This window comes from Loxodonta africana, chromosome X, assembly GCF_030014295.1.
Source record: "Loxodonta africana isolate mLoxAfr1 chromosome X, mLoxAfr1.hap2, whole genome shotgun sequence".
NCBI classification, from domain to species: domain Eukaryota; kingdom Metazoa; phylum Chordata; class Mammalia; order Proboscidea; family Elephantidae; genus Loxodonta; species Loxodonta africana.
The window spans coordinates 65493270-65506744 of record NC_087369.1 but is presented as its reverse complement, the minus strand read 5'-3'; the positions used below and the strand labels follow the sequence as shown (position 1 = coordinate 65506744).

General features: G+C 47.8%; 2 protein-coding genes across 2 annotated transcripts in view; one reads left to right on the top strand and one right to left on the bottom strand.

The window, feature by feature from the left end:
- Nucleotides 1-4489, top strand: part of FGD1 (FYVE, RhoGEF and PH domain containing 1) — a 46069-nt gene extending 41580 nt beyond the window's left edge. Inside the window, exons 13-18 of the mRNA XM_064278355.1 lie at nt 410-440; nt 945-1046; nt 1399-1524; nt 1694-1855; nt 2910-3053; nt 3622-4489. Coding sequence (XP_064134425.1) covers nt 410-440; nt 945-1046; nt 1399-1524; nt 1694-1855; nt 2910-3053; nt 3622-3927 — 871 coding nt within the window. The 3' untranslated portion in view covers nt 3928-4489. The remainder of the gene's footprint in view (nt 1-409; nt 441-944; nt 1047-1398; nt 1525-1693; nt 1856-2909; nt 3054-3621) is intronic.
- A 33-nt stretch (nt 4490-4522) lies between these two features.
- On the bottom strand, nt 4523-11222 carry TSR2 (TSR2 ribosome maturation factor). Its single transcript, XM_003420369.4, has 5 exons — nt 11101-11222; nt 10857-10947; nt 6478-6569; nt 5761-5937; nt 4523-5525 (listed from the first exon to the last, which is right to left on the bottom strand). The coding sequence occupies exons 1-5, from the start codon at nt 11182-11184 to the stop codon at nt 5397-5399; spliced, it is 573 nt and encodes a 190-aa protein (XP_003420417.2). The 5' UTR covers nt 11185-11222; the 3' UTR covers nt 4523-5396.
- Between the last annotated feature and the right edge of the window lie 2253 nt (nt 11223-13475).

The following is a 13475-nucleotide window of genomic DNA, read 5'->3' as shown; positions in this document are numbered from 1 at the left end:
CCCTTACCCCTATACCTGAGACCTGGCACCTCCTTGAGGAAACTGTCCTTAAGAGCCCCCACTCTAATTCCAGCCTGGGACAGGTCCCCTCCTCTGGGCTCCCCAGCTCTATTTTCACTTTGTCACATCAGCGATCCCCATGTATTGTCCCTGTCTATCTCCCCCAGTATACCATGAGCTCTTTGAGGGCAAGGTCCTCTCTGAGGCCCAAGTTCCTAGCACAGGGTCTGGAAGGTATTAGTAACTGTTGAATGAATAAACTCAAACAGCACACAGGTAGTAAGTAAAGGAGCAGAAGATCATACTCAGGTCTGTCCTACTCCAAAATACCCACCCTTTACCACTCCAGTTGCTTTTTGTTGGCCTGTCTAACCCAACATCTCTCTTTCCCCTCAACCCCCATCCCAAGGACTGAGGAAGAGAAGAAAGACTGGGTCCAGGTAACATCCAAGAAGGCTTTGTGGTAGGGGACTGGAGGAGTATTAAGCCTCCTAGGGGTTGGTGGGCTCTCCCCTCAAACTCACATCTCACTAAAATGGGCCTGGACACCTACCTTCAAACAAACTTTACCATCCCCATTTTATAGATAAGCAAACTGAGGTCCAGAGGTTAAGCAGAAATTTACAAATTCTTTTTAGAAAGCTGGTTCCTTTGATGGTTTAATCCCATTGAGTCAAGCCCTGTGAAACCTTAGGTCCAGACAGTAGCCAGGAAGGCCTTCTGAGATTTTTGAGCCATCACTCTCCTTCCCCCATTCCACAAATGTAAAAACTGAGACCTAGATTTGGGAAGGGACTTGCTCAAGGTCATATGCCAAGCAGGGGCAGAGCTGGCCTAGAACCCAACTTTTCTGACTCCAGGCCAGGGCATAGGAGGGTGAGGTGAGGGTGGAAATGGGGTGGGTTGTGGAATGATCCGACCTCTCATTTTTTACACCTCCCCAGGCCATCAACTCCACCCTCCTGAAGCATGAACAGACTCTGGAGACCTTCAAACTATTGAACTCAACAAACAGGGAAGATGAAGACACCCCCCCCAATTCTCCAGTAAGAGTCCCTACCCTCTTCTCCTGCACTGGGGTCCCTTTCAGGCCTCTTAAGTCTCCACCTAACCTTGAAATGCTCCTCTGCCCTTCCCAGAGAGTAAAGGCCAGAGAGGCAATGAATGCATGACTTCAGAAGCACAGTCTTCTATTGGTAGGGCCACAGAGAAATCACTGGAAAAACCAAGGCCCAGAGAGTAGAAGTGACTTTTCAGTAGCACAGTGAGGTAGGGGCAGGTCTCCTGAATATGTCCCCTGCCCCTCATAATGATCCATGCCTTGGGGCAGGGGCAAGGGCTGGCTAGAATGGGCTGGGGTGTAGCCATCTCTGACCTGGGACCCGGCCCTCCCCCCAGAATGTGGATCTTGGAAAACGAGCACCTACGCCCATCCGGGAAAAGGAAGTCACCATGTGCATGCGCTGCCAGGAGCCCTTCAATTCCATCACCAAACGCAGGCACCACTGCAAGGCCTGTGGGCATGTGAGTGTTGGGAGGCAGGGGCAGAGTTGGGGAGGAGACAGGTTGGCAGTCCAAAGGCCCACTTGTTAGTGGGTACCCTCCAAGTGGGGGTAGGCTGCCAGTGGGAGATGGTACACTGAAGGGGAAGGCCCGCTGGAATCAGGCTGCTCTTGCCCACCTGCCACCCCAGGTGGTTTGTGGGAAGTGCTCTGAGTTCCGAGCCCGCCTCATCTATGACAACAACCGCTCCAACCGCGTGTGCACGGACTGCTATGTGGCCTTGCATGGGGTGCCTGGGAGCAACCCAGCCTGCAACCAGCATACACCTCAGCGTCGGAGGTCCATCCTCGAGGTAAGAGCCAGGCCCCTAACTAACCCCTCCATGCCAACCACATGGGCCCTAGCCACCCACCCAATGTGACTGAGGAGTCCTGGGCATCCCAAAACACTTAGGATGCCATGTGCATCCACAAGTGACCCAGGGATGGAATGAGTAAAATGCATGCAAGAGTGAATGACAGAAATTTTTATTTAAGTATATTATACATTTAATCTTCACAGTAACTAATCTACCTATGCTATTCCTATTCGTATTTTACACATAAAGAAACTGAGGCCCAGGAGGGTTACTTGCCAAAGTTATACAGCCAGTGAGTGGTAGAAATGGAATTTTTTAAAAATATTTTTTATTATTTAAAGTAGGATATTAGGATATGTACACTGAAGAAAATTAGTACAAAAAATAATAAAAACATTTTCCTTCCACCTAGATTGCCACTGTTATACTTACTCTTCCTATCTTTCTAGTTGCTTGTATATATACACACAAGTACATGCTTTTATTTAACCAAATAAATAATTTAACACTCAAAGAGTGTTTACTCTGTGCCAGGCACTATTCTAAGTGCTTTACATATAGTAATTCATTTCATCCTCACCACAACCTCCAAGTCAATACATTTTCATCTAGAGCTGGGATTCTAAGCCAGACAGCCTTAACCACCCACTGCCCCCCATAACCGCAATGCTATACTACCCTTGCGTGTAGGGAAGGATGTGTGATGAAAGGTGACGAAAAGGTGAGATAAAAAGGCATGAATGACCCAATGAATAAATGGACTGAATGAAGAATGCCTGATTAAACATTCAGATGAGATCTCTACACTCCTTCCACCAACACTTAGAGACAGTAGCCTGGGCTGCAGTCAGGCAGACAAGCCTGGTTTTGAATCCTGACTCTACCTGACTCACTGGGTGATACTGGGCAAATCACTCCTGCCACCTGAGCTTCAGGGTTCTTATCTGAGATATGGGAATACCAATCCCTACAGTGAGGGGGTGTTGAAGCCAAGAGGAACCTGGCTAGGCCTCCATCAACACTGATGTCCCCATGTCTCTGGCCACAGAAACAGGCCTCCGTGGCTGCGGAGAACAGCATTATCTGCAGCTTCCTGCACTACATGGAGAAAGGTGGGAAAGGCTGGCACAAGGCATGGTTCGTGGTTCCTGAGAATGAACCCTTGGTGCTGTACATCTATGGAGCCCCTCAGGTGTGCATTCTACTCCCTCGGGTCATTTCAGCCACCTGGCAAAGCCAGGCTGTCTCCCTTCCCCTGCAGTCCTTCACTTCTCCTTGGCCTTTGGGATTAGGGTGAGCCTAGCCCTACATAAAAGGGTTCAGAACCCCCACCCTTATAAGACAAAGACTAGCTAGGGACAAGGAGTGATCATGGGCCAGGGTATGTAGGGAAACTGGGGTGAGATGGGAGGGCTGGCTTCCTAGAGGAAACAGGAGTAGAGATGGGGCACTGCTAGGTTCAATTTGGAGTGGGGAAGGATATGCAGATGGGGCAGTAGCCTAGACAAAGGCCTGAGAACATTTTCTGGTATCTGCCAGAGAGCCTAGTCCAGCTGGTTTTGGGGTAGGAGGAAATTGGTTATTTGAACCAGCCTGCATTCTAGACCCACTTCAGACATTTTCCTGTTGATAACAGTGGAGCCACAGCAGGTTCTTGATCAGGTGAAGGAAAAGAGGGGAGCAAATGCTAAACCAGTTAGAAGCTATGGCAGGGGGGAAGACCCAGCCCCAAGGTGACCCCAGCTGTCCCTGCTCCTCAGGATGTGAAAGCCCAGCGCAGCCTGCCCCTCATTGGCTTTGAGGTGGGGCCTCCTGAAGCAGGGGAGAGGCCTGACAGACGGCATGTCTTCAAGATCACTCAGAGCCACCTGAGCTGGTACTTCAGCCCTGAGACAGAGGAGCTACAGCAGCGCTGGATGGACGTGCTCGGCCGGGCAGGCCGCGGGGACACGTTCTGCCCAGGGCCCACACTGTCTGAGGACAGGGAAATGGAGGAGGCAATGGTGGCAGCTTCAGGAGCCACTGCTGAACCTCCCGAAGCTCCCCAGACCCGAGATAAGACCTAGAGGGTTTGGGTGTTACTGGGAGCCCCCTGTCCCACACTCTACTTGTCCATATCCACTTAGGGGCTTCAGCTCCCTTCCCCCCAGCTCAGTCAATACTTGAACTCCCATCATGGGCACTTTCAATCCCGAATGCTGGGTCTTGGATTTTTTAATTCATCTTTTCACAAAACTTGAGCTTAAAAAAAAACACACACACACAAACCCCCCCCCCAAAAAAACTACTACAGAGATGTTACTTTTTTAATCCTCTCCCACCAGAGAAGGTGGGAACTGTTGCTAGACAGCCTGAATTAGGCCGTTATGTGCCCCCCCCCCCAACATCCCACAGACCCTGCCTCCACCCACCACCCTGGAAAGCACCAGAAGCAGGAGACAAGGATTCAAGCGCCAGCTCTGCCACTGAACCTTGTGGCCAATGTCTTCACATGTATGACTCAGTATGGGGTGGTGACTGGACCCCTTCCATGTCTCTCCCAGGGCTCACAGCTTCTACCCAGCCCCAAGGCTACCCAGTATTTTATCGTCCAGACCCATGGCAGGGCCACTGGGCAGGACAGGGGAATGGAGGGTGGGGTAGGGAGGACAATGGATACTCTTTGTTTTGTTTTTAAAGAAAAATACAGTTTATTTCAGGCTTACAGAAAGTTTCAGAGCACTTCTATGCTCCTTTTGTCCATCTATTTGTTCAAAGCACCAGGATGCTATGGTGGGCCCAGAAACTGCTCCCTTGCTGAGCTCTGAAGCTCAGCCTCCAGAAGTCTGATTCCAAGGCTACTCACAGGCCAAGTCACAAATTAAACAATAAGGTATTTATTGAATTCTTAAGCCTCATCCTAAACTTAACTGGGATGGGATGAAGAGCGGGGGGAGGGGTCGGAGGAGACAGAAGACAAAGCCCAGCTCTCTTAAGCTCTCCATCTCACCAAGGTCTTGGAATTCCTGAGGGAATCCAGGGCTGGAGGCTGGGCTGCAGAAAGAGAGCATTCCTGGGAGGTTCCAAGTTCTGGGCAGGGCATACTACAACTATTCGTTCATTTGCATGTTCATCTCACCATTCCTGACTCAGCCAGTTCCCTAGCACTGAGTATAGGTTCTCCCGCTGGTCCTCTCCCTTCACAACTTACCTACCCAGTCAACCAGTGCCTAGCTGCTCCTCCACCCACTCACACTCACTCATCTCTCTCTCTTCCACACTGACTGCCCCCAACAGGCACTGTGCTGAGAAACCTGGCCTCGTCGCTCAGGTAGCACCTTAAGGCCCAGGGGGTCCAGTGGATCAGGTCCCACCACCCCACAACCAAGGACCCTAGGGCTTTTCTTCTAGTGGAGGGAACTGTACAGGGGAGTGGGGCGGGGGGGAAGGTGGGGTGAGGTAACCAGTCAAGAGGTCCACAACTCTCCAAAAAAGCCTCTTAAAACAAGTCTCCAAACAACTAGCAAACAAGGGCCCAAACCATTTTCAGCCCCACTCATTTCTTTCTCCGGACAATGGTCCAGCCATCCTCCACTATATCCTCTTCCTTCTGGGAGTCCAGGTCAGAAGGTTCAGGCTGGGGGCAGACCCCATCTGTAGTGGCCCCACCATTTGTAGCTGTGACCTGGATGGGAAATACAAGACAGAGGTAAATATGACACCTCTCAGCCGTGGCTGTTGGAGACCCAGGCTCTGCTTCCAGCTTTGCTAGGGTTGGCTGTGTAACCTTAGCAAAGTACTCTACCCTCTCTGGATAATACCACCACCACCATCAACCCCCTCATCACTTCCCTGTGAAACCAGCTGATCTCCCAGAAAATTGAAAACACTTGCATTCTCCCCAAGGGACACCCCTTCACCTCCATCTCCTCCATGCTGTCTGCATCATCCTCATCCTCATCAGTCTCTCTGGCTGTCGTAAGTGCAGTGGCTGTGACTCTGCACTTTCTTTGGGTGATGTGGGAGGCCATCTCCCTCAGAGCAGCCCCATCACCCCTCTGGAAGTGGTGGAACATGGTCTGTAGCTGCTGGCTCACCTACCAAGAAAACACTCAACCAGCTTGAATATTCCCGAGAACCTACTATACAACCAGCTCATGTTTCCAGAAAGAGTAGGCAGGGTGGTGGGATTTTCCAGAGGAGAATGGAGCTCTTTCATTCCCAGTGAGTTCATCAATGAAGCAACCACATATGAAGGGTAGGAGGGAAGGCACTAGAACTGGGCTTTGAAAGACAGAAGATATAAAAAGGAAGGTAATCCCTGGGGGGAGGGGGGGCAGAGGGGGGATGGGAACCAGAATAGGGGGTAGAAATACAACTGGTCTGACCTGCCCTTGGGATGGGAGAGAGGAAGAGGCCTAACTGGGAACGAGTACTGAGAGAAATAAGGGAGAAGAGGCAGGGTTTGGAAAAGTCTGGGAAGATCTCTTTTTCCTCTAGGCAACAGAGAGTCATAGAAGGTTCTTGTGCCGGACTCAAAAAGAATGCTTACAGCTAGGAGTCTTGGCCCAAGACAGAGTTAGGGAGAGAAAAGGCTACAGGCAAGGAGATGGCAGTTGGGTCCACAATAAGCTCACCTGGGGCAGACTCCCATCCTCCACAACTGTATCAAACTCGTTGGTCATGAGTTCCCCAAGGAAGTCCTCCACCTCATCCAGCTCCAAGTCAGCTGAATAGGAAAGGATAGGGCCCTATGGTCAAAGACCAGCCAACCTTACCAACCCTGTCCAATACTCCTCAGTACTTATTTGGTGGGTCCACATCTGGTTGGTAGGTAAAGGCCCGAATAGTAAGCCTTTTATTCACTGAGGTACTCTGCAGTCTAGGTCTTAACGTGATTTAAAAAAAAAAACACTAAATATTAATACTTAATTTCCTATATCCCATCCTACCAAGCCCTGTATTACCACAGCTCCCAGCCGCCAGCCCCGTGTTCACCCTCAATTCATTGGGCCTATTTTATCTGGTAACCCTCCCATGTGACCGTGAGAAGTTACTTACTCCTTTCTGAACCTCAGTTTTCTCATCTATAAAATGGGGCTAATAGTGGCCTCCTTAAAGGTCTGTTAGGAGGTATCATCCAAGACAATGCCTGGCACAAGGGAGATCCATAATCCATGTTAATTTCCATCACTCAAAGACTGACATTTTTGAAGAATAGAAATACTTCACAACTGTGGCACTATTGATACAGGAGGCCACAGACCAGTGGGGTAGGTAAGAAGAAATGAGTGTAAGTACTTGCAATGATGATTAAATTACAATGTCACAGCCTTGACATCAAAATTCTACTGTGTGACCTTGGCCAAGTCCTCTTCTGCGGGTTTCAGTCTCTTTACAGGCTCAGGTCAAACCCTCTACTTTTCTGAATTAGAGAAGAACTCAAGAAAGACTTCCACAAAGCTCCTCACCCTCTCTTCACTCTACATGTTTTCCCTGGGGGAGTTCATTCACCCCCTTAGTTTTTCCTACCATCCTATCCTGTTGTATGTTGCCGTCACGTCAATTGCAACTCATGACAACCCCATGTGTGCAGAGCAGAACTGCTCCATAGGGTTTTCAAGGCTTTTGGAAGCAGATGGCCAGGCCTGTCTCCTGAGGTACCTCTGGGTGGGTTCAAACTGCAAACTTTTTGCTAGTTGTCAAGCGTTTAACTGTTTGCACCACTTAGGGACTCCACCACTCTATCCTAATATCCCCCCAATCTGCCTCCAACTCAGACTACCCTCTCTGCCTAGTTGTTTCACAGGCACCTTAGACCATCCATATCCAAAGCCAGACTCATCACTTATCCTCCAAAACCTGCTTCTCATCCTCCAGAGTTCCTCTGCTCCATGTTGTTGTTAGTTGCCGTCTAGCCAATTCTGACTCATGGTGATCCCATGTGTTACAGAGAACTGCTCCACAGGGGGTTTTTTTTTTTTTGCTGTAATCTTAATGGAAGCAGATTGCCAGGCCTTTTCTTCCACAGCACCACTGGGTGGGTTCAAACCATTAATCTTTTCTTTTTTTTTAATTTATTTATTTATTGTGCTTTAAGTGAAAGTTTACAAATCGAGTCAGTTTCTCATACAAAAAGTTATACACACCTTGCTATGTACTCCTAGCTGCTCTCCTCCTATTGAAACACATTACTCCTGTCCTCCCTGTATTCCCCGTGTCCATTCAACCAGCTCCTGCCCCCCTCTTCCTTGTCATCTCGCCTCCAGACAGGAGTTGCCCACATAGTCTCATGTGTCTACTTGAGCCAAGAAACTCACTCCTCACCAGTAACATTATCTAATAGTCCAGTCCAATCCCTGTCAGAAGAGTTGGCTTCGGGAATGGTTCCTGTCTTGGACTAACAAAGGGTCCAGAGGCCATGACCTCCAGGGTCCCTCCAGTCTCCACCAGACCAGGCTTATGGTCTTTTTATGAGAATTTGAGATCTGCACCCCACTGTTCTCCTGCTCCATCAGGGATTCTCTGTTGTGTTCCCTGTCAGAGCAGTGATCAGTGGTAGCTGGGCACCATCTAGTTCTTCTGGTCTCAGGCTGATAGAGTCTCTGGTTTATGTGGCCCTTTCAGTCTCTTGGGCTCATCTTTACCATATGTCTTTGGTGTTCTTCATTCTCCTTTGCTCCAGGTGCGTTGAGACCAATTGATGCATCTTAGATGGCTGCTTGCTAGCATGTAAGACCCCAGACACCTCTCACCAAGTGGCATGCAGAATGTTTCTTAATACATTTTGTTATGCCAATTGACCTAGATGGCCCCTGAAACCATAGTCCCCAAACCCCCATCACTTCGAAGCGTTCGGTTGTATTCAGGAAACTTCTTTGCTTTTGGTCAAACCGTTAATCTTTAGGCTAGCAGTTAAGCATAAACCATTTGAGCCTTCTAGGGACCTTTCTCTACTCCGTGAAAGGTACCTAATCCCCCCGATGAGTCAAACCAGAAACCTGCCCTCTTTTCCCTCCCCATCTACAATTAAGCAATCTCCAAGACCCTAATCCACCCCTTCTTTTTCACGACCACTGCCACTGCCCTAGTTTAAACCCGTTGCCATCGAGTTGCTTCCAGCTCATAGTGACCCTGTAGGAGAGGGTAGTTTTAGGCCTCGTCATATTCTAAACATAAACAGCCTTCTCATCAGTCTTTCCCCTTCTAGTCCATGCTCCATACTGATTATTTTGTGATCTTTCTAGCCAGCAAATCCCATCCTATTACTCACCTTAGACCTGCCTATGAATTTTTAACCCGTACTTCAGTGTTTCATAGTCTGCCTTTGAGAAATATCCATTCTGTTGGGGGTCGCTATGAGTCAAAATCGACTCGACAGCAATGGGGGTTTGGTTTGGGTTTTGGTCCAGCCAAGGACTTAACCACTGCACCACCAGGGCTTCTTCTGGTCCATAGAAAGCTAACGGGAAACACAGGTAAACAATTGTCTTTTTAGTGGTTATCGGCTACTAATCGAAAGGTCAGCGATTCGAACTCACCAGCCACTCTGTGCGAGAAAAATGTGGCGGTCTGATACCATAAGATTACAGCCTTGGAAACCCTATTAGGCAGTTAGTTCTACTCTGCCCTATAGAGTTGCTATGAGTTGGAATCAACTCGATGGCAACAGGTTTGGTTTTGTTTTTTGGTATTCTCATCCAAGGAGTCCCTGGCTGATGCAATTGGTTAGGTGCTCATCTACTAACCAAAAGGTTGGCAGTTTGAGTCCATCCAGAGGCACCTCCTAAGATAGACCTGGAGATCTGCTTCCAAAAGGTCACAGCCTTGAAAATCCTATGGAGTGCAGTTCTACTCTGCACACATGGGTGGCCATAGGTCAGAATCCACTCAGCAGCAACTGGTTATCCTTATCCAAGGAAACCCTGGGTAGTGCAAACAGTTAATGCACTCAGCTGCTAACTAAAAGGTTGCAGGTTTGAGTCCACCCAAAGGTGCCATGGAAGAAAGTCCTGGGGATCTATTATAAAAAATCAGCCATTAAAAACCCTATGAGGAGAGGAAAAAAAAACCCCTATGGAACACAGTTCTACTCACACACATGGGGTCACCATGAGTCAGGATCAACATGATGGCAATTGGTTATCCTTATCCAAGCCTTTAATATGCTAATAAATGTTGAGACTCTTAAGTGGGAGCAAAACAAAAGAGCTTTTCTTATATAATTTAAGTAGAGAAGCTTCATCTTCACTGAACATCTAACAGGACTAGCTTTCCACAGCATGCATTTTACTTTAGCAAACACTGGCCTAAAAGAAAAAATTAAAGACGTGTAAGGCCTTCTATGTTTTAGTCTTTTGGGGGGTGGCGCAGGGGTTGAGCGCTCGGCTGCTAACCAAAAGTCTGGCTGTTCAAACCCGCCAGCGGAAGAAAGATTTACAGCCCTAGAAATCCTATGGGGCAGATCTACTCTGACCTGTAGGGTCACTACGGGTCAGAATTGACTGCACTGCAACCAGTTTGGTTTGTCATTTTTTTCCCTACCCCCTAGCTTCGTTCTCCATCACTCCCCACCCCCACACCCTTACTCCAATACTGAGGTCCCTGCCACTTTCCAAATATCACATACCTCATACCACAGAACTCATGCGAGCGTTGCTCTCTCTGCCTCCCCCACCTAGTTAACTCCTTCTCACCCTTTAAGGCTCAGCCCAACCACCACCTCCCCTGAAAAGCCTTCCCCCTAGTTTCACATTCCCCCGGCACCCTGAGCTCCTCTTTATCAGAACACCTATCACTCTGTGTTGTCTGGCTCCTTTACCAGATAGTAAACTTTCTTGAGAGAACCGACTTTGCCTAAATGTTACACTATGCAACAGGTCCACTGTTGGGCCCCTTATTCTTTTAATGCCCCTTAAGACAAGTCTGAGGTGTCGATATTCCCTGTCCCATACAGCTAGGCTCCTCTTCTCCACGCCTCCACACAGACAGGTCCGAGCGCCTCACGTTCACTCACCGTTGCGGCTGAAGTACTCCTGCACTGCATCCCCCAGCCACTCGGCCTTCTCCTGGCTGTGCACGCCCCCGAAGCCATTCTCCACAGCGATCTGCAAACACAGGCCCAAGTCCACCATGTCAGCATGGGAGCCGTCCCGAGGTGAGGTGAGGATTCGCTGCTTATGCCACCCAGTCAAGCCTCGCCGGACAACTCCTGTTCTGCTCCAAGTCCTAACCTTTATCCTGTCCTTGGCCCCACTCACCTGTAAGGCCGGCCAAGCCTCCAGCGCAGCGCGGACGCCAGCTCCAAAGAGCGCCCACAAATCTCCACTAGCGCCCGCCATCATCCGGTCGCGAACCACGTGATGCGCAAGCCGACCAATCCCTCCGCAGCATCGTCCAGGCAAACCGACGCAGAGGCCGATCTGAGAATAGGTGAGCTTTTCGCTGAGCCGGCATCAAGGCTAGAGCAATAGAAAAGTCTATCAGAGCGATCGATGGGAATACCGCAAACCGAACCCCCCGCAAAAAAACCAAACCCATTGCCCTCAGTGGAATTGCAACTCATAGTGGCCCTATCGGAAACCCTGGTGGCGTAGTGCTTAAGAGATACGGCTGCTAACCAAAAGGTCGGCAGTTGGAATCCATCAGGCTCTCCTTGGAAACTCTATGGAGGCAGTTCTACTCTGTCCTGTAGGGTCGCTATGAGTCGGAATCGACTGGGCAGCAACAGGTTTTAGTGACCCTATTTTTTATAGGACAGGGTAGAACTGCCCCATCTCTACAGGAACAAATTGCCACATCTTTCTCCCGCAGAGCGGCTGGTGGGTTCCAACCGCAGACTTTTCAATTAGCAGCTGAGCACTTAACCACTGCACCACCAGAACTGCTTGGCAACACCACAGTTACTTGTAATAAGGACGCCAGAAGTGGCGGACGGTTGGGGTCACTCGGTTTCGGATCCTGGGTTCTGGGCTATGGGTACTCCGCAGGAAAGATGTAGGGGGAACTTAAAAAAACATACATATTTCCGGTCCTTGGGGTGGAGGAATCAACCTTGGGGAGCCAAGCATAAAGAATCTGCATTTTTAAAAAGCATCTTAACAGCTATAGAGGAGAGCCCTGGGGGCGCTGCTAACCGGAAGGTGGGCTGTTCGAACCCACAAGCTCCACAGGAGAAAGACGTGGCAGTCTGCTCTCTAAGGATTTCAGCCCTAGAAACCCTACGGGGCAGTTCTAACCCTGTTATAGGGTCACTTTGAGTCGGAATCTACTCCACGGGCGTGGGTTTTTAGGCTTAACATCTATAGAATACTGCACCGAGGAACAGCAGAATACATATACTTCTGAAGTGCACATGAAACATTCTTCAGGATAGACCATATTCTAGGCCATAAATTTACAAAGATGGGAATCATACAAAGTATGTTTTCTGACCGTAATGGAGTGAAATTAGAAATCAATAACAGAAAGAAATTTTGGAAATTCACAAATATGTGGAAATTAAAAAAAAAAAAACACTGCCATGGAGTCATTCAGACTCAGTAACCCTATAGGACACAGTAGAGCTGTCCCATAGGGTTTCCAAGGAGCACCTGGGGGATTCAAACTGCTGACCCCTTAATTAGCAGCTGCATTACTTAACCACTATGCCACCAGGGTTTCCATGTGGAAATTTACACACTCCTAAATAACCAATGGGTCTAAGGAAAAAAGGGAAATTAAAAAATATGAGGGATTGCAACTAATGTCACACTACAATATGTGTATACATTTTTGTATGAGAAATTAACTTGAGTTGTAAACTTTCACCTAAAGCACAATAAGAGAAAAAAAATACATTGGGATGAATGAAAACAAAAGCACAACATACCAAAATTTGTAGGATGTACACCAGCGTTCATTGCAGGACTATTCACAGTAGCCAAAAGCTGGAAACGATCTAAATGTCCATCAACAGATGAATGGATTAACAAAATGTGATACCTACATACAATGCAATATTGCTCAGCCATAAAGAGAAATGAAGTCCTGATTCATGCTACAACGTGGACGAAAACATGTTGAGAGAATTTTTACAACAATAAAAAAATGGTTTGAAAAGTGTTGTGTGAAATAAGTCACAAAAAGGACAAATATAGTATGATCCCATTTATTAGCTTTACCAGGGGTGGGAGGAATGGAGGAAGGTGCAACCTTAGCTAGTTTCACTGAGGTTTACGTAGAAACACTAATTTCTAGCTTCACTTAGAAACAGAGTTTGTGTTAATAGTAGCGGAATGATTTGGAAATGGATAGTAGCTATGGTTGCACAACATGATGAATGTAACCAATGCCATTGAATCTTACATTTAAAAAATGTTAAATTGGCAAATGTTCTGTTATTTATATATGCGTACACATATATGTATATATATATATATATTTTTTTTACCACAATAAGACAATTTTTAAAAACCTGGGGGAAAAACACTTATAGGATACAGCTAAAACAATGCTTAGAGGGAAATTTGTAGCTGTAAATGCTTATATTAAAAAGGAAGAAAGGTTGCAAATCAACAACCTAACCTTCCACTTTAGAAAACAAGAAAAATAAGAGCAAAAAGTAATTCTAAAGCAAGCAGAAGGAAGGAAATGA

Bases quoted from the DNA above. Each gene is read 5' to 3' on its own strand.
- TSR2 (XM_003420369.4), bottom strand. From the start codon at position 11,184: ATGATGGCGGGCGCTAGTGGAGATTTGTGGGCGCTCTTTGGAGCTGGC. The intron at 10,948-11,100 runs GTGAGTGGGGCC...CTGTGTTTGCAG, and splicing joins AGGCTTGGCCGGCCTTACAG to ATCGCTGTGGAGAATGGCTT. The intron at 5,938-6,477 runs GTGAGCTTATTG...TTTTCTTGGTAG, and splicing joins AGGATGGGAGTCTGCCCCAG to GTGAGCCAGCAGCTACAGAC.